The sequence below is a fragment of the Vipera berus genome (genome assembly GCF_964194415.1).
Source record: "Vipera berus genome assembly, chromosome: 2".
Taxonomy (NCBI): domain Eukaryota; kingdom Metazoa; phylum Chordata; class Lepidosauria; order Squamata; family Viperidae; genus Vipera; species Vipera berus.
The window spans coordinates 207,057,011-207,078,520 of record NC_138203.1 but is presented as its reverse complement, the minus strand read 5'-3'; the positions used below and the strand labels follow the sequence as shown (position 1 = coordinate 207,078,520).

The 21,510-nt window shown below is 41.8% G+C and overlaps 1 protein-coding gene across 1 annotated transcript in view; it reads left to right on the top strand.

Annotated features, from left to right (window-relative positions):
* Nucleotides 1-21,510, top strand: part of PDGFRB (platelet derived growth factor receptor beta) — a 132,238-nt gene that overhangs the window by 95,999 nt on the left and 14,729 nt on the right. The window contains exons 8-15 of the mRNA XM_081318166.1: nt 602-717; nt 3,806-3,932; nt 5,043-5,248; nt 5,802-5,896; nt 12,998-13,130; nt 14,437-14,541; nt 14,854-14,964; nt 16,752-16,905. Coding sequence (XP_081174292.1) covers nt 602-717; nt 3,806-3,932; nt 5,043-5,248; nt 5,802-5,896; nt 12,998-13,130; nt 14,437-14,541; nt 14,854-14,964; nt 16,752-16,905 — 1,047 coding nt within the window. The remainder of the gene's footprint in view (nt 1-601; nt 718-3,805; nt 3,933-5,042; nt 5,249-5,801; nt 5,897-12,997; nt 13,131-14,436; nt 14,542-14,853; nt 14,965-16,751; nt 16,906-21,510) is intronic.

Below are 21,510 nucleotides of genomic sequence, written 5' to 3'. Positions count from 1 at the left end.
CATCTATTATTTTTAATTGATATACTGTATACATCATGGACAGGTATCTATCCTCCTTTTACTAAGAAAAATCTAGTATCACTAATGGATTTTATAAAGTTTTCACCTATATGGAAAAAGGTTGATAATAGTAATAATATAAAGATAAGGGAAATATTTTTTGTATCCCTTTCTCTGTACTCATTGGTCCAATATAAATCAAGCACCTGAAACTTATATTTAATAGATTAGAAATCAGAATGGAATGGCACACTGTGTCATTCAAGTTAGCTCTCACTTAATACATGATGGCAAATTCTAGATTATCTAACATCACAGGAATATCCCAAAGATGCTTTTTCACAAGGCAACTGGACTTTGTTTTTCTTTGAAGACTTTTCACTCCTCCTCCAAGAACCTTCTTCAGCTTATCTTTGGGATAACTATGACCTGGATGACTAAGAATCTCCATAGACATATCACAAGAGTAATTCATTCTAGTTTAACTAAAATGAATGGGTTTCTCTCTCTCAGTGGAAAATTTCCCCCTTGAAAGTAACATAATTTGTGCTTCCATATAAGCTCCACTATCTTAACTCTTGCAAGATTCTTTTTTCTCCAGGTATCAAACTACTCTGACCCTTGTGAGGGTGAAGGCAAGTGAAGGAGGTCTGTACACTGTCCAAGCATTTCACGAAGACGACTTAAAAGAGCTCTCCTTCTATTTGCAGATTAATGGTGAGCACACCTCCTTGTGATCAATCAGTCAATTTTATTTACAGCCAAAAGAACCTTTTTGCAAAGATTATATTTCATTAAACGTATATTTTAAATCATATTTTAAATATCCAGGACAGGGCAACTAATTTTCACTTAAGTGTGCCAAGAGTAGGATGAATCACCATGGGGGTGCTACAACAGTTGTAACTTGAGGACCTGGTCATAGGTAGGGTTTCTTTGTTTTTTTTGAAAGGGGGGGGGTGTTTGCTGTAACTTTGATCAATCGCTAAGTGACCAGTCATTTAGTAAATCAAGGACTACCTGCATACCACATGAACTCTCATAAGACTCTCAAGACAAAATATCATGAGATTTCTTGCAAAATAATAATAACAACAACTTTCTTCCAGAGCCAATTTTAGCACATAGTCTTGTTTCCCCCTGAGCAAGGATGGTAATGGAGGAGAGAAACCGCTTGTGGCTTCCTAGGCTAGCCACGCCCCTACTTGGAACATCTGTTCAGAACTGTAGCCCTTGGCTATCATTTGTCAATGTTAAAAGAGAACCCAAAGGCAGTCTACTGGCAGAAATGGAAGAATTCAATAGACCTGTGTTGGGGTCTCTGATTGAGAACATAATCCTATTTCTGGCGGATGCTATCTGGAGAAATCAAAGAAATTGACTGTCCTCTTTTGTTGTGGTCTTTTCAGAACCTGGAAAAGAGGAGGGCAGTTTGGAAAAGGAAGCAAGCTGTGAATGTCCACACATTCCTCCTTTATCAGCTACAGCTGAACGTTAGCATGCAGTAGTGTTATGTATCCAGTTGCAGGCATCTGCATAGCAACAGCCACTAGGGGGCATTGGCCTGGATGGTTTTGGCAGGAAACCTAGTTTCGGCGGGAAACCTAGGGCCAACCCCATTGGCTAGCCGCCTCCCTGGCCGGGTATATAAGGAGGCCAGGCAGCCCTTGTTCCTCAGTATGCACCCCCCCACAATAAAGAGCTGAACACGTACTCCGGCTGGCGTCTCTTCCTTGCGTCGGACCCACTACATTACAGTAGGGTGTCCCTGGTACACTTGCAGCTCCTTCATGCAGCTATCAAAGGATGAGGGGAATCTTATCAAAACAAGGAGAGGCTCCTTTCATCAGTCCTGCTTGCCGAATGTATTCTATTATCTCCGGCTGTTCAATAAAAGCCTTGCTTCCATCTAGTGGTTGCTTGGATGTTTGCAGTCTAGACAGGGAGCAGTGGAGTTGGGTTCAAAGGCAAGGCAGATAGAAAACTGCAAAACATGTACAATGGGTGGGATATGAAAAATAAGAAATGGCATGATTTCCCCTTTTTAGCCAGAAGGTGCACTGCAAGAAACATAAATAACTACATATTGAAGAAATTATAGTAGGTTAAGCCATCTTAAAGTACCATCATGGCAGGAAGTAAAGGGGACCTGGATTAGAAAGTAGGCCTTCTCTTGGGTAGCCTCCAAATTGCAAAACATTCTGTCCCCAGCTCATATTGTTTCAGTGCTTAAGATGCTAAAACCTTTTATTGTAATTAGGAAGATTATGATGTCTAAGATATATTTATGGGCCATAGTGTATTCTTTATTGCTTTTTGTTTTAATATCCCTTTTATTTTTATTGTTGTAAACTTCCCAAAATATTTGGATTGGGTACCATATTTTTTTTTACTGGAGAAGAATGGTGGCTAACAAATAAATGGGCCATTTTATCTTCTAATGCAATGTTCATTCAACATTGTTCTCAAGGGTTTCCTTATGGCTCTCGAGCAAAAAGCTTCTTCTTTCCCTAAAGCAATTTCTGGTGGGTCTTGAAATTGTCCCATTAAGAACAGTTTTCCATTCTTCCTTCCAAGTGTGGTTCCTACTTCAGACTTTCCTTTATCATGTGTTACTTTCCATGTCCAGCCCTCTGGCTCAAAGTCAGTAGAAGCTACTGAGAAACTCAACACTGCATGATAAGAATTTTCATGCAGGGGCATCTGTGGGGAAAGAAGTAATGGGAAATTTTTTTTTGGGGGGGGGAAGGCAAATTAGCAGCTGCAACAGTGCAAGTTGAAACTGCACCATTTTTTTATAAGAGCCACACATGCAACAATAAAAGGGACCAGGCTTCAACCATAAAGCTATAGCTGCCATCTTGACATTTAACAAATGATAGGATAAAGCTACTTCAATAAGCTAAATTGCTCTCTATCAATAGGAATTGGAGACCCTTACTTTATCTATGATCATTTTATTAATTAAAAGATTTAATTATTTTTTCTGGCTTTCCCCACAGTTTAACAATTACTTATCCTTGTACTACTTAGCCAAAGTGATTCTATTCATATTTGTCTGAAGGGTTCTGGCTAGATTCATACAACATGCTAATCTGAACTCTAAAAGCTACATTATGGCCTAGCGTGTCATGTAAACCCAATCGTTTATTCAAAAACCATGGCTTATGATTTGGAATACTGTAGATAGACCTAGCCAATTATTGTTTATGCAATAATTGTTAAGAAAAACCACACCTTGGCAAGTTATTATGGTGGGTATTTGCTGTGATTCACATCAATTAGGATCTTATGGCACCTTCAGTCTGCCATTTTTGTGTGTGTAAAATGGTGGAAATTTTCTCCCATTGCTATACATGCATTAAAGTGTGTCTTCAATGCAGGACCATTGTGTGCATAAAAACAAGCCTGACTATTAGTTATTTTTAGTTATTACTGCCATGTTTACTGTGATTTAACGTGATCATTAATTTACTCACAGGCTCATAACTATAATGCATCATTTATTAGCAATCTTCCAAGTAGCAATATTACTCAGTAACTGATAACTCTGTATGTCACCAGAACTTTAGGGGATTTCCAGTTAATTCCAGAGGTGCATGAATATGAAACTAAAAGCAATTCTAAAAAAAATAGGATAAATGGAATATCAAGTAAGATATAGCAGGGAATTTAAACATCATGTTTCCGACTCAGAAAGTACCTTTTGTACCGTTCCTCTTTCAGGAAGCCTCCCCTTGTAAAAGCTGTATACCCCTATCACCAATTATTTCTTGTCTCATATTCTTTTCTCCAATATAACCAGTCCCAGCTACAGTGACAGAACTGAGAGATAGTAGCAACAAAACAAATGGTGAGCAAACAGTGATCTGTACTACAGAAGGAATGCCCCAACCAGAGGTTACCTGGTATACCTGTAATAATGACAAATGGTAAGGAGAACATTTTGAGTCCTTTTGCATTTAAAACTCTGGGTGAGGAGGACAGCAGGAAAGAACTTGCCATGGGATTTCCCTGCAGACCACTCTTTTTATATAATCTCATTATACGTGGGATAAATTCAGATCCTGCTACCTGTTAGAGCATGATTTGAATCACACAAGAAGTGAAATAGGCATCAAAATGTCTCAGTACATTCATAGGGGTATTTCTGTCCAGCATTCCTAGCCCCTAAACATACCCAATTCCAACAGGTTGTCCTCTTTTTTCACTTTTCCAATTGACCATCAACTTTCCATGGTTACTGAGCATATTCAGCCCTGTTTTCAGCTGGGTTCTGTTATGTCATATAATTTTGAAGGAGGAGGAGGAAAAAGAGATGTGTACTTCCACAAACCTTCCCTGATGGTCTCACAGTGGCTGTTTTTGGCCAACATTATTGGCCATTAAGCTTTCTCCGTAAATACTCTGAGAGAACCACAAAATAATTATAAGAATAATAGCTGCTGCTCTTTGCATGTCAACAGATGCCTTGGTGGTTATAGTTCTGAGTTGCTATCCCTGCTTTATGACCATGCTCCAATACCTTTTTTCTGAGCTTTAGCCTCAGTCCTTAAGAGCTTTCCTCATAGGGAATTCCTGAATTATTAAACATTTTGCCCCTTTCTGCACATGCAATATATATATATATATATATATTGAAATATGGTTACTGGATCAGTGCATTCCAAGTATGGACACACTTAAGACTCCTTTTTGTTTCATTTTTATTCTTTCTTCCATTATGGATACCAAGGGGACATCCAAAGAGTTCCCAAGTGCTCTCCTGTCCAACACTGACTGGATTACAGACCTTTTTACTTGTAGGAAGAGGGCTGAAATACATGTTTGCTTGCCCTGCTCTGAGTTGAATAATTGACTCTGTAGTAGGGCAGCTTGAGAAGCTAAGCACGGAGCTCCTGAATTTATACAACCTACTTCTGGAAAAGTTTTTAGTGCGACTAACCCACTTAGGTATGCAGAGATATGAATATGCTACAGTAGAGATGTAACCTATTACTCAGTATGATGGTCAAGTTCTCTTTGGTTGCTTTCCAAAACAGGTGTGCTGGGGAAACTACCAAGATCCTGGGGAATAGCTCAGAAGAAATGAATCTGCAAACAAATTTCACATACGAAGATGACCGGAAAATTTACATTGTGACAAGCAAGCTCCACTTTCACAGAGTAGATGAGCCTATTTTTATCCAATGTGCAGCTCAAAATCTCTTGGGTGCACACTCTCAGCAGATCACCCTAGTCCCATACAGTGAGTCTTGCAATATCCATCTTATCGTTTTTGAATCACGTAGATATGCAACAGTGTAATTGCACTGGCCTGGGAAGAAGTGGTTTTGTGTCCCCTAGCTGTGCCGTACACCTATTAACAACTGTGAGTAACTTACAGTTTAGTCTGCCCCCAGCATCATCCCAGTCAGTCCCCGTATCCAGATCACAAGCAAGCGCGCACACACCACTCAGCTTAGCTATCAAAAATATAACAATGCTATTTATTAAACATCAGCAAATGCTAAAACATTTAACTGGCAAAAACATGAAAAAGCAGATAAAAGCAGGGAAAGAGAAATATATGAACAGCAGGCAAAAAATTACGTTATTTATCTTTCAAAAAGCACAAATGTTTTCAAAATCACTAGCAACAATACTGTAGGTAATTAGCATGGACAGACTAAAAAAGAATATGATAATGTTATTTTAAGTCCAAGTGAAAAATGGATTAAGAATCTAAATAAGTATATTGGGGTAGCACTGGCCATAAATGTATATGTAAATTTAGTAATTCTGTTTGTTTCTTGTTTCAGATCTACCTTTTAAAGTGATCATTATTTCAGTAATTGTGGCCTTTGTGGTTCTCATGGTTCTTTTCCTGGTGATCCTCATTTTCTTGTGGCGAAAAGTAAGAATCTGCTTTTAACCCTTCTGAGTCTCAGACTATTAAGTCGTCAGCTTTTGAATAATTATGTTAGATGTTTAGTGCCAGCCATTGGCAGTTCCCCAAAAGGGTCATCAGATGGAGGCAAAGAGGTTTCTTTGCTTCCACTGATGAGCCAAGGGTCCCAGACCCACAGCCCCATTGGCGAGAGAGTTTTATGGTCAAGGAGGGGCCAAGACCCCCCATAAATACCTCTGCACGAGGGGCTGCTCTTTGTTCTCCATTTTCCAGTCTCCAGTTCTATCTCTACTCCTAACCTCTATTTTAGTCATGTAATCCTAGCTTGTTTTGTTTTATTTTATTTCTCTCTCACATGCAGGCATGAATGCTTTCATGCCAAGTATTTCTTTCTCTTTGATCTATCTTGAATAAAACTAATATGATTGCATCTCTGCGTGATGCCTTTGCTTGGAAGCTCCTTTAACGATTCATTGTGAGAACACCTCACAAGTTGGTAGTCAGAGCATGGTTTAAAGGAAAGCTTCCAAGCCAGCCAGGAACTAACCAATAAGATGTCTGGAGGACCCGGCTCCAATCCATTTATAACAGATGGCAGGACTTCTACTATCGTGACCAGGAGTCATCGATCAAAGACAGCCTCCCTGCCTACATCCAAGACTTCAGTCCCTGAAGCAACCTCAGCTGCAGATGAAAGCACAAATGGCCTTCATCCCGTCAGAGGATCCAGCAGAGCGTCTAGGACCCCTTCACTTGCCTCTCTACAACTGAACGCCACAGAGGAGAGCATAGAAGGATTACAGACTGTCCAAGGCTGCTCAGATGCTGCAGAGACGGACCTGGCTGAGACCAAACGCCGCGTGAGTAAACTGACTGCACAGGAACGTGAAGAGCTGCTTAAAGAGATCCTTGCAATGCAGGAGGAGGGAGGGGCAGCCCAGGGAACAGCTCAGAAAGCCTCAGAACCCCTGGTGAGCCTCTCCCTAGAGACCACGAGGCCCCCAAATATGGCGCCCACCTCCCTTAGTGACCCCGGGACCCCAAGGCTTTTGGCGCGAACCCGCCCCCCCAGCTGTGAGCTACAGCTTCCTGGGACAAGTGGAAACAAGATGGCTCCGCCCACGTGGTCTGGCACAGGAAACAAGATGGCGGCCCCCACTATATCTAACAAAGACTTGATTTCTTTAAGTCTGGAAAGCCAGCAATCCGTGGCTTCCAACCAGAATAGCCTGCAGTCCCTGGCGTACAGCAGAAATGACATGCAATCCCTGGCTTCCAGCCAAGACAGCATGTATATTACTGATTTCTCCCCCCCACAAAGCCTAAAATGCTATGATAGCAATGAGATCTGCCCAGCCAAAACTGTTACAACGGCTCTCCAGACAGCAATGCAAGCTCTGGCCACTGCCTTAGAGGCTAGCAAGACAGCGGCCAAGCAGACGTCGGGGGTGCCCACCCCCCCTCCAAGGCCTCCCATCCTCTCCCCAGGGCCCAACTGCCGGGGGGAATCCAGCCTGCAGCCTCCCAACAATCAACCCCCGAGGCCTCCCACCTTCTCTTCAGGTCTTCATGACCAGCGAGGGCAAAGAAAAACAGACAATGATGAAAATCCATGTGCTTGCAGCAACAAGAAAGGGATGCCGGCCGGCAAATCTGGGCTCCGCCCCCCCAATGCCTCATGGGAAGAAGGGAGAAACCCTGAACAACGCCCTCCCCCGGGTCACGTGGTTCCCAGGCACGCCCACCTGGAGTCAATAAGTAATCAAGAAAGGATTCCCTCCTCGACCACTAGAGGGAACCCTTTCACTGAAGGACTCACTTCAGACTTAAGCATTTTTCCGCTTCCTTTTACATCAATGGACATATCAAAAAATTTTGAAAGTGGGTCTGATAAGGACTCTATTCCTGTAACAAATTTGCCAAATGATTTTAAAAAACTACAGCTGGATGGGGAGAATTATAGCAGTTGGAGTAAAGATATACAGCTACATCTCTTAAAGAATGGGATTCTACAAATGGTTCGGAACCCCCCCTCCCCCATGGGGACGTCAAGAAGAGCTGCGACACTTGCAGGCTTATTCTGCTCTACTCAGTTCTCTGGACAATAACTTGTTCCCAAGCATTCCAGCTGGTCTCAGAGCTGCTGAGGTCTGGAAACTGTTATACAATTTATTCAACAGCAATACCATTGGTTCCATCACCAGATATACAACTGAGCTTTATACAACCAAACTGAAGTTTGGTGCCAGCATGCCTGAACATCTTGCAAAATTAAAGGCACTCAGGGCAGAATTGATTTCCAGAGATTTTCCTGTGTCTGATGTGAGCATGCTCTCCATAATTTTTACTTCTCTAGACAGGAGTTGGAGCAATTTCATTGTTTCACTCGAAGCGGTCAAGAGGGAAGACATAAATCTGTCCTACCTCACAGGGAGACTGATCGAAGAAGATCGGAGAAGGAGAAATGCTGGAGAATACGCTAGAGTCACCACTCAGCAAGCCAGAAGGGGGCGCCACAACTCAGAGCAAATTAATGCTCTGCTTAAATGTTTCATCTGTGGCTCTGAGGAGCACCTCAAGAAAGACTGCCCCCATCAACATCAAGCCCCTAAACGTGGTCCCAATCAAGTAAGAAGCAAAGGGGGAGGAAAGGGGCGTGGCAGGGGCAAAGGAAATTCACTGCATACTTGTTCCCTCACCCCCACAACAAGGGCTGATAGCTCCACTGACTTATGGTTACTGGACTCTGGAGCTTCTTCTCACATTACTAATATGAGTCAAGGTTTTAAAAGGTTAAAGAAAATTAACTCATCTGTCAAGGTTGCAAACGGTGACACTGCTCCAGTTGTTGGGGAGGGTTTTGTTTCTCTGCCTGGACTTGGCAAAGTTGAGGGTGTCTTGCACGCCCCTTCTATAGCCAACAACCTTTTGAGCATCACCAAATTGTGTGACGATGACAAAGTGGAAGTCCTATTTCGCAAGGGGGGAGGTCATGTCACCCGAGACCAGAAGGTCATTGGAAATATTACAATAATAAATGGCTTGCCATATTTTTCTCCCAAGGCACCACAACCTGCCCCAAGGCTTTCCAAGGGCAGTGTGGGCAAGAAGCCTGAATCTCAGCAGGCACCTGCAGCACCACTCAAAGCAACCAGAGCCAAGAGAGTGTCAATAGGGAAGCCAATTCACGATAAGTGCGCCCACTTATTGCACAGAAGGCTGGGTCATGCAAGCTTCCCTGTAGTTAAAAAGATGGGAGAATTTGCTGAGGGAGTCCAGCTCAAGGACTGTGACGTGTTTCTGGACTGTGCCATTTGCAAGAAAACAAAGAGGAAGGCTGCTCCTATATCAAAGGTGTCATCCCGTAAGACTCAACACCCTTACCAACTAGTACATGTTGATTTGGTTGGGCCTTTTACACCATCCCTAGGAAAGAAAAGGTATTTTCTCACTGCCGTTGATGATTTTTCACGTTACGGTCACGTGTATACTCTCACAGAGAAATCTGAAGCCTTTGACGCCATAAAGTCGCTGTACAACTTCGTAGAGACTCAGTACAAGACCAAGATCGCACAGTTGCAGAGCGATCGCGGGGCTGAGTTCATGTCTCAGAAGTTCCAGGACTGGGTAAGGCGTAAGGGCATCCGCCATTTTCTAACTGCACCGTTCACCCCGTCGCAAAATGGTGTAGCTGAGAAAAGGAATGGAATCCTGCAAACCATGATGCGTAGTCTGATTGCAGACGCGGGTGTCGCAGAGTCATACTGGGGGGAGGCAATTCATTATGCCAATTACACTTTAAACCGCACCTGGAGCAGTGTCGTGAACCAGACCCCATATTTCCTGGTTCACGGTAGAAAACCAAATCTGGCACATTTGCGTGTGTTTGGCTCCTATGCATGGGTACACATCCCCAAGCAGCTGCGGAAGAAGGGGAGATCTGTTTCCCAGAGACTAAGGTTCTTGGGCTATGCTCCTGGCTCCAAGGCCTATCGTTTCCTGGGAAAAGGGGGCAGGCCTGTGACTTCCCAATCTGCCTCTTTCGAAGAGGACTCCAATTGGACTCAGATCCACTCAAATGATCTGAGCCCATATGCCAACCGACCCAGCAAGGACACCCCGACCGCGACATCGCCAGAGGCGACCTCGTACCCTGCCACCGACGAAAGTGAGGAACAAGACGAAGATGCGTCCAGTCCCATGGAGGAAGACACACCGTCTTCACCCCCAGCGACACCTCAGAGACCCGCGGAAGAAAAGAGCGGTGAGTGGCAGAAGGTAAGGAGGTCAAAGCGGTCCAACAAGGGGGTCCCGCCAAAGAGAATTGACATTGGCCACATCGCGTCTGTCAACAGCGTTGTGGTCACCCCAAAATCCTTCTCTGACATCCAGGAGCTGCCCATCGAGGAGCAGGAGAGATGGCAGCTCGCGATGGAGAAGGAAATGCAGAGCTTAAAACAACTCAAGGTCTTCACCCCCCAGCAACCTCCAAAGGAGAGGAAAGTCATTGGCACAAGGTGGGTTTACAAGGCCAAACCACTTGCCAATGGCCTCTACCTATACAAGGCCCGTTTGGTAGCCCAGGGCTTCGCTCAACGTTATATGGAGGACTACTCGGAGACTTACTCTCCAACCGTCCGGGCAGAGAGCGTCAAGGCCGCCCTCGTGACTGCAGCCGCTCTGGGAGAAGAAGTCTTCCAATTTGACATCCAGACGGCTTACCTCCACGCCAACTTGGACCGGCAGATCTACGTGAAGGCTCCTCCTGGCTACCAGCAAGAAGGGGGAAATACATGGTTGCTTCACAAAGGGTTATATGGTCTTAAGCAGTCAGGGAAATTATGGTATGACTGTCTTAGAAAGAGTTTAGAACGAGTTGGTTTCTCAGAATCTCATGCAGATCAATGTGTTTTCACACGCAATTCCAAGGGAACCACAGAACAGGTGTTAGTTTATGTGGACGACCTATTATATGTAGGGCCTAACAAGGAAAGGTGTGATGAATTTGCCAAGGCCCTGGAAGAAAAGTTTACTCTGAAGTCTTTGGGGCGGGTTGACAAGTACTTGGGTGTGCATATTTTGGCCACTAAAGGGGGGTTCGCTCTATCTCAAAAAGAAAAGATAGAGGAATTACTGGCCAAATGCAAAATGACAGAATCCAATCCTACGCATAGCCCAATGCAAAGCGACTTTTACAACCACACCCATAAGGACGGTCCTGAGTTCACAGATAACACGCTCTACAGATCTGTGATTGGCTCCTTGCTATACATCAGCAATTGGAGCAGACCTGACATAGCTTTAGCTGTGAATCTATTGTCCAGGCACGTGGAACACCCAAAGGAATTCCACTGGACTGCTGTCAAAAGGGTGCTCAGATACCTAAAGGGCACAGCTGATGCTCTTCTCATGCTAGAACCAGAGAAGGGGAAGACGGCCCAGCTCTCCGCTTACTCAGACGCAGACTGGGCTGGCGACTCCAAAAGTAGACGGAGCACTTCTGGTTTCCTCATATTGCTAAATGGCTGCCCAATACATTGGCATGTTAGGCAGCAAAAATTTATTTCTTGCTCCACGGCCGAGGCTGAATTTGCTAGTCTGTCAGACACGGCCAATGATTTGACTTGGTTCAATGAGCTGATAACAAACATCTGGGCATCTCCCCCTCTGCCCATCCAAATTCTAGAGGACAACACTGCCGCAATTGCAATCTCGGAGGCTTATGCAGTAGGCTCCAGATCTCGCCATATAGACATACGCTATAAAAATGTCAGGCACCTTGCGAAAGAGGGTTTTATACATGTTGAGCACTGTAATACAGCTGACCAGATAGCTGATCTGTTCACCAAACCTGTTCCCGTTGACCGGCACAACCTTCTGTGTAAGCGTTTGTGTTTGGCCTTCTGAATGTTTTTCATGCATGTCCATGACACCTGCTCACCCCTTACATGCATTCACTGGTCCCTGTCATTGGCTGGCAAGAAGGGGAATTGTTAGATGTTTAGTGCCAGCCATTGGCAGTTCCCCAAAAGGGTCATCAGATGGAGGCAAAGAGGTTTCTTTGCTTCCACTGATGAGCCAAGGGTCCCAGACCCACAGCCCCATTGGCGAGAGAGTTTTATGGTCAAGGAGGGGCCAAGACCCCCCATAAATACCTCTGCACGAGGGGCTGCTCTTTGTTCTCCATTTTCCAGTCTCCAGTTCTATCTCTACTCCTAACCTCTATTTTAGTCATGTAATCCTAGCTTGTTTTGTTTTATTTTATTTCTCTCTCACATGCAGGCATGAATGCTTTCATGCCAAGTATTTCTTTCTCTTTGATCTATCTTGAATAAAACTAATATGATTGCATCTCTGCGTGATGCCTTTGCTTGGAAGCTCCTTTAACGATTCATTGTGAGAACACCTCACAAATTATGCTGAATTTCAGAGACAAACTTCTGAAGCCATGGGAATAATAGCTCTAAGAACGATAGCTGATTTGCTTAACTTCAATTATTATGAACTGTGAGCCTACTATGCTAAGGTTCTGAGCATAATCTGAAATACAATCAGAGATTACGGGATTTACAAAATTCCCCATAATGTAGGACAAATATCAGGGCTGTTGGAGATAGTATTAATGTTCTGTTTTTGTTTTTGTTTTTTTGAAATTATGTTCTCAATTTTCTTACTGACAGTGTGTCAACTTTTTAAATGTGTACCTATTATCAAAATGAGAATGTTAAAAAAAGAATGAACATTTTTCAAGTTTGTAGAAGAATTTTTATTTTTATAGCATGCAAACTAACAGAGCTAATGGAGCTGTTTTTAAATGGCTGTTTTGGGTCCAGTGAATGGGTGGAAGAGTCCCGGCTGCTATCCTTCTTCAAAGGTTTGTTGATTTCTGTGCAGAGACTTCTGCTGATGTTCTAATGTATCACTTGAGCTACTTTTACCTTCTGAAGGAAAGAAAGGCAACACCTTTTCCTTGAAGAAAGGCCTTTACATGTAGGGACAGACCACAAATTGCACAAGGAGGAGGTCTCCAGAGTGAGCCTCCTCTTGCAGTGGGCTGCATGTTATGTAGCCCTGCCATCTTCTAACTCTTTTGTTTCCTTCTACCAGAAGCCTCGATATGAAATTCGCTGGAAGGTGATTGAGTCAATCAGCTCTGACGGGCATGAATATATCTATGTGGACCCTATGCAACTGCCTTATGATTCCAGCTGGGAGGTTCCAAGGGACAGGCTGGTTTTAGGTGAGAAGAGGAGGAACAGGATAAGAGAGAAGTTTAATACATAGAAGCCAGATGCCACTAAACACCACCGTTGCCCAATGTATAACAACAGATAGCATTCTTGCAATGAAAATTAGTTTTTTAAATGAAATTCTATGGGCAACAGAAAGCCTTTGTCCATAATGAAACCACTTTACTCATTCTTCTCCAGGACAGTTCAGAGGATGAGAGTTCATCTGTATAAGGTTGGGGAAGCTTGCATTCAGAATTCAAGGGCCAAGTCTCATTTTTCACTAGATGGCTCTTAGATTGTGAAGCCTCATTCTTTGATCTGCAGCATACTTTTCAGAGACTTTTAAAGGATGCTGAAAAATGAGTGATAGGCATAACTATTTTCAGAATGTAATACAATATGCAGTACTTAACATTATGGGGAAAGCCAGTAATTTACATTTGCGAATCTATGTGCTGAGGTGCTTAATAAAGATGAAAGAACTGGGCTGGGAATAAGATGAAGGCTGAGTCAGGAAGGGGAAAAAAAGAGGTTGCCAAGGAGACATCAGCCATTTTAATGCCAGAAGGGAAAGGCCCTTGCATTGGAAGCTTAGAAAAATAATCAGCAGCTTCTATAAACAATACACACTGTGGTTCTCTGGATACAATGTAGTTGTTAAATTGTATTTCGTGAATATTATCACAATGGCCTTGACAGTTAAGACTATAGTAATGAAGGAGGAATATTGGTATTGTTGTTTAAATTCTGTGAAGCTATCTAGAGCAAGGGTCTTCAAACTTGGCCCTTTTATGACTTATGGACTTCAACTCCCAGAATTTCTTAGCCAGCATACCTGGCTGAGGAATTCTGGGAGTTGAAGTCCACAAGTCATAAAAGGGCCAAGTTTGAAGACCTCTGATCTAGAGAGTAATCTGAAGTGATGAGACCTAGAAATTTAATACATCAACAAACAAATCATCCGAGAATGTGAAGCTTGAAATTTGTAATTGCTCTGCCCCTACTGGTCACATTTAGCATGGTGTGCTAATTGGGATCGCACTTTTACCAGGTCAGGGAGAGGCCAGCAATGGTCCACCCTTAAGTCATTCTCTGTGGCATAGCTCTTTCTGCCCAAACTTTCATATTAAGAACAGTCCATACAACAATTCTGTCAAGCTGCCCCCCACCATAGCTGTTTGTAGTTGGAGAAGAGGATGTATTTTATATTTTATTTTAACTTAATCAGAATTTTTGATTGTTGCAATCTTATGATTCTCAGCTGTTTTATAGGAAGCAAAAATACATAACTATTTGATCTTCTATTTGCTGCAGGACGTACATTGGGCTCTGGAGCCTTTGGGCGTGTGGTGGAAGCAATTGCTCACAGCCTCAGCCATTCCCAGTCCACCATGAGAGTTGCTGTAAAAATGCTCAAGTGTGAGTTTGGATTGTTTCTTCTTCCTCCCAGCCCGTGGAAATACAAGTAATCATGCTGTCTTCCATGCCTGCCTTCCTCCTTTACGTTAACAATATATTGCCATATTCATTGCTTATCTATCTTCCTGTTCAATTATCCTTGGTACCAATCATGTAGCATGCATAACAGTGTCCATAATGTGTAATGCTATCTATATAGTAGCATACATGATTAATCTGGCTGAGTATCCAACAAGATTGTCCCAGTCTTCCTTCACCTATAAGCCCTTTAAAGAAGTATCTATTTCATTACTGTATTCATCCACCCTACAGCCACAGCCCGAAGCAGTGAAAAGCAGGCTCTGATGTCAGAACTGAAGATCATGAGCCACCTTGGGCCTCACCTGAACATTGTGAACTTGCTTGGTGCATGCACCAAAGGAGGTACTGTTTTCATTTTAATTTCTTCAACCTGGATCTCTGCCTCTACCCTTGTCATTTTCTTCCACTTACTGCAATTGCAGTCTTTTGATTTAGCACGGATTTTGGCAAATAGATGGAGATGTTCATGTTTTCATTAGTTGATAAGCTAATCCTATTTTCTGAAAAGGATATAACCTGCCCTTTATCACCCTCCCAATTTCCATCCTATGCAAATTAGAACACTACCATATATCTCTTTCCAAACTACATATTTCAATTTCTTCATTAGAATGTAAGTTCAACTCCTGCTGATTTACATGGAGAGATGTAGTTAGAATTTTGTACTAATAATTTGTGTTGCCTTTCCAAGACTTTTTTTTAACATCCCAGTTTAACACACAGCCCTGGATTTCCCAGTTGGTCTGCCATCCAATTACTAATCACAGTTAATCGTGTTTAGCTTTTCAAAATCAGCCAAGGCCAGTTGTATGCTACCACTTGGTGAGTGCCATTTGAACAAGGCCATCTTTGACGTATAATGAAAACCCTGTTTGTTTTATTGAAACCATTATACACGTAACTTTATTTGCTATTTTTAGCCTTTAATACTATAGAGATTGTTCTAATCACAAATTCAAATGTTAATGGGACTTAGTTCTGAAAGTACTCTTTTCCAAACACATTGCATCAAAATTGCTAACTGTCTTTCAGTTGTGCTTTTAAAATTATATAAATAGCCAAGTTGGTAAATAACATGTTAATCATCTGATATAGTTACACTGGGATATATTTATTTTTATCAAATAAATCTGTTCCTGCCACCTGCTGAAATGTGTAAAATCACTTTACAGTTTTTAAAAAGTATAACTTGCATGTCCTGCCTACTTTCTTGGTTTTGAACAGGGTCCAGTGCTAGTGGAGGTATGCTATGCTATGTAATTTGTGCAGGTATTTGCGACTCTTATTAAAGAAAATGAAATATTACTTAATCCAAATAATGAAAGCAATCAGAGCAGTGTAGAAACAGGGTACAAGGACCTGGTTCACATGCTCATCCAGTTAAAGGTTCTTGTTTTGTAGAGAAATAGTCAGCAGATGGCAGATATGTGATATAAATGTTCCAAGGGACAGCAGTCTCTGTGTGCACTCAATATGTGCTAGATCGTTTGTTTACAATCAATATTTTATTGAAATCAGATTGCAATTACAATCAATATTGATTTGATTATATAGATCAAAACAGCAGAGGGTAATTTTCCCATCAGGTATCCTCAAAATATATCAATCCATTGTATTATTCCGATACTTGGCAATAATAATGATGTTCCAAATGACCATTGACACAGCATTATTGGTTTTTAATAAAGAAAATTGTGTGTATATCTGGGAAATATGAGGGTATGTTTACAAGCCTCTACAAAAGCATGCAGTGACATTTTAATGCTTGAAAAAAGACTAATCTGTTTCTCAGACACAGATATACAGAAAAAGTGTGGGAAGTCTATTTTCCACTTATAAGTAATACTATTTTACCTGGACTATATCACTACATGCATGGGATTTGCCAAAATAATTGTTTTTCTAAGTAAAATGTTCCATTGCACAAAAATCTAGTATTCAAAGAAGAAATATTCTAGATTAGCTTTTGTTTTGAAATGATAGTCTTGAAGTTCAGTGGAGTGCTCAGTTATGTCCACACCCCAAACAAATGCTCGTAAAGACTTGCAACTTCAGCAAGTCCATCTTTAGCTTATGAACAAAAGGTATTCTTTGACCTTTTCTCTATACAAATGGCCTTTTCTGTACAGGTCCCATCTACATCATAACTGAATACTGTCGCTATGGAGACCTGGTGGACTATCTACATAGGAACAAGCACACCTTCCTGCAGTGCTATAGTGAGAAGGCCAAGCAAGAAGCAGAATTGTATGGGAATGGTATGCGTGTGGACCGGCTGCAGAGGTGCCTGTCAATTTGATTACAGTATCTATTTATATAGTCATACTCAACTTATATAGCAAACTACAAAACCTACTAATACAGAAACACATGCAAAAATCCATTAAAAAAACAGAATAGATTTATTCTTGGAAGTGCCACAGCTTTGAGGATTAGGAGTTTTGTGTTCTTCCCAAACCCTGCCCCTTTTCTAGTTTTAATTATCCTGGTACCCTGAAAAAGATCTTTGGGGATTATTTCCTCTTTATAAAAAGAATACAATTAAAGTGAATTCAACTGAGATTGGACTTATTCACTATTTTGTTTTTAAAAAATATTATATCAGATTGGGCTCTAAAGGGAAGTGGGGGATATCCTGGCAGTTTTGCTGCATGGTCCTGCCAAAGCCTTAGTAACATCTTGGAACCTAAGGGCGTCCAAGGTCTTGGACAGGATCGTGCCTCTGCAGCTCTTTTGACATATCACTCCCAACTCCCCCCATGGTTCATGGAGGAGTTGCGGGTTCTGAAAAGGGTTAAGAGATGCTAAGAGTGCTGCTGGAGGAAAACAAAGGATGACTCCCACCAGACATGACTTAAAACAACTTTTACTTCTCTGCCCTTATTGCATCCCCAGAATGTCACCTGTCAGCCCTGTACTGGATCACCCAGTCCCTCCTGGGACAAAGGTGCATAGATGATCAACTTCAGGGCTGTACAATAGAATATGTTCAACACCCGATGAACAAAACTGCTTGGAATCATTCCCAGTTGGATCTCATGTGTGGAGCAAGTCCATATGACATTCTGGGGAGAGGTCTTGCCTGGTTACCTGGAAATGACCACCAGCCTGGACAACTTTCATCCACTTTCCAACCTCCCCTTTTTTGGTGAAGCTTGTGGAAAAGGTGGTGGCCTAGCAACTTCCGAGGGCCTTGGATGAAACAGATTATCTGGGTCACTTTCAGTCAGGATTCAGGCCCAGTTATGGAATGGAAACAGCATTGGTCACACTTGTCAATTATCTTTGACGAGAACAGGATGAGGGTAGTGCAACCATCCTAGCTCTCCTTGACCTCTCAGAAACTTTCCATCAACCATGGAATCCTTTTGGGTCGACTATGGGGGCTGAGGCTGGGTGGCAGAGTTTTGTGCTGGTTTGGCTCCTTTCTCCAGGGAAAGGTGTTAATAGAAAGTGAGATTCAGTCCTCAGCAGTTATCTTTTGGTGTGTCACAGGGCTTGGTACTCTTGGTATTTGATACTTTTTAATATCTACATGAAATCACTGGGTTGAGGTATCTATCTTTTAATAGTGTAAGCTGCTAAGAGTTACCATGCAGTAAGATGGGTACCTAATACATTTTACAATAAAATAAATAACTATAATGGGTGATGGTTATCTCATTTAAGATGAGCGTTGTTTCATCTGAAAATTACTTTTAAGTCACAATCCATTTATACAGAAATTGTCTTCAAAATGAATCAGCAGGCTTCCAGTTACATTGACTTGCAGCTTATAAAAAGTAACAAAGAACTACCAAGTCCACTTTTGTTAGTCCCAGCATAGTGTAAGAAATATTTTGAAAAATTGTCCATATGCAGTGCAGGAAAGCAAATATATTCCAAATATATTCCTCCAGTTTACAATAGAGGAAGAGACCAACAATGCTCTGGCATTTCTGAACATATTGATCAACCCCGAACCCATTTGCTGTTTCTCTACAAGTGTTTATTGGAAAGCCACGAACACCAACTGTATTTTGCATAATGATAACAACCATCCCACTGCTCATAAGATCAGCTGCATTCAGACGCTGTTCAATAGAATTGACACTCATTGCAGCACACTAGCAGCAAAATCCAAGGAATGAACATATCTCTATCATGTATGCACACAGAATGGATAATTGGTGGATTTTGTTCAACACTGCTGCCGGCGCTGGGAATCGTGACCAATTGATGACGGGTCTACAACTACCACTTGGATGACACTTCCATACATTAATGGAGTGTCTGAGACAGCCACGCGGATACTCTCTACCCATGGCATTAAGGTGGCGCATAAACCCAGCCAGATCCTGCAAACTAAGGTGATGTGCCCCAAAGAATCCTTGCCCAAAGGAGAAATGTCATCTGTGGTTTACCGGATTAGTTGCAATGATTGCACAAGCAACTATGTCAGGAAAACCATGAAGCGCCTACAGACAAGGATTCACAAACATGAGATGACAGTCAGGCGGAATGAACACCGGTCTTTTAAATATATATATATCCACAAGAAGGACCTAAACTAGGCACAAAAATAAAAAGTATCAGACAAAAAATTTTTGAACAGGCAAATAAACCCGGGAGATGGTTGGCCTATAAACTGAAAAAACAAAAAAATAAAAGATGGATTAGTAAACTATGCAATGAAGTGGGGGAGATGGTACACCGAAATGAAGAAAAAAAACATGTGACGTACAAATTCTATAAAAACCTCTATAAAGACGATGAAAAGATTAGTGAGGGAAGAATACTACAATACCTCATGAATGCTGATTTGCTGAAAGACCCAGAAGAATTCCAAAATATATTAAACAAGGATATAACATTTCAGGAAATTATGGAAGCAATTAAAAAACAAAAAAGTAATAAAACACCCGGCCCTGATGGACTACTGTCTGAAATATACAAAAATCGTCAAGCACTTTTAGGTCCAACTTTATTGGATACATTTAATGAAGTATTAAAAGTAGCAAAGATCCCAAATTCATGGAAAGAAGCAACCATTATGTTAATTCCTAAAGAAAACTCCGACTTAACTCTCATTAAAAGTTATAGGCCTATATCCTTATTAAATACGGACTATAAGATCTTTATGACAATAATGGCAGAAAGATTAAAAAGATACTTGGTTGAATTTATCCATACTGATCAAAATGATTTCTTGCCCAAGAGGCAAATGCTAGAATATTACAAATTGCATAATGAAAAACAAATGACATTGATCTTCGTTGATGCACAGAAAGCATTTGACAATGTCAAATGGGATTTCATGTTAACCCAACTTAAACATGGAATTTGGGGAAAGATTTATAAACATGTTCAAAGCAATTTATTCTAAACAAGAAGCAAAAGTAATTATAAATGGAGAATCAACAAAAAGTTTCCAAATACAAAAAGGTACAAGACAAGGTTGCCCACTATCAGCATTATTATTTGTACTCTCTCTAGACGTTTTAACAAGAATAATCCAAAAAGATAAACTGACTAAAGGTTTAGAAACTAAGAAAGAGATATTTAAATTACAGGCCTACGCAGATGACTTAGTCCTTATTTTGGAAGAGCCCCTAGAGTCCGGTACAAGACTATTACAGGTTTTGGGAAACTATGGAGATGTAGCGGGGTTGAAGATTAATAAAAAAAATACTGTGAGTTAAGGAGAAGGTGGGTGGAGGAGCAAAGTAGCTAAGCCCTTGCTGATTGGACCCTCTTTGCTTTTAAACTGCCAGACACTGCTGGGAAAAGCTACAATACTGTGAGTTAAGGAAAAGGTGGGTGGAGGAGCAAAGTAGCTAAGCCCTTGCTGAATGGACCCTCTTTGCTTTTAAACTGCCAGAGGCTGCTGGGAAAAGCTACAATACAGTGAGTTAAGGAGAAGGTGGATGGAGGAGCAAAGTAGTGGCCCACGCGCCTAACAGTGCGCAAATCATATAACTAAAAATCAAAAATAGTGGTTGTGCATTCAGGGCAAGTGCATCTGAGATTCCTTTCATCTCAGCATGTCTGGCTTAGTTCAGTGCAACACTTGTTTTGCAGCTGTCTTTTGCAGCACTGTTTTCAAACTGGGAAAGTGTCCTATCTGTACACAAATCACTAATCTACAAGGACAGATTATTAATCTAGGGTCTGTAATCTGTGCTTTTCAGGCAGAAATTAGGTGCTCAGTTCAGCCCTCCTACACTATCAGCTCCCTGTACCTCACAGATTCTGCAGGAGAAGGGCAGTGTGGACAACTGTGGGATCTGGCAGGGTGAGAGCTGTGAACCATAAACCCAAAGCTTTCGCTGTGTCCCTGCATAACAGATACAGTGCCCTTTATGACCTTAATAGGGACATTAAGGAAACAGGTCAAGGTAATTATGATAATAACTCAAATAAGCAGGGGACCTTGGTCCGAGATGAACTTGTTTTTGACAGGGAGAAGTGCGAATCAGGTATTACACATCAGTCATGCAAGAAAAGAAAGGTACCCAAAAAGAGAAGCCACCTTCTGGTTGGTGATTCAATTATAAGGGATGTAAATTTAGGAAAGGATACAGAGGTTACAAAAGAGGTCAGGTGTCTTCCAGGTGCTACTGCCAGTAGGGACAAGTCTTTTCAAAATAGTCAACAATACCACCAATGACTGTGATGTGGATGTTATTGTACATCTTGGCACTAACGATCTGTCCCAAAATGATGTACTCTGTGTGCAGAATGATTTCCAGAGCTTGGGGCAGGAACTCAGCAGAATAGGCTGTAGGCTCACTTTTTCAGAGGTCTTACCAGTGTATAAGGAGCAAAATGGAAAAGGCCAGCGTATAGCAGAATTTAATATGTGGCTAAAAGAGTGGTGTAAAGAAGAAGGCTTTGGTTATATTAGTC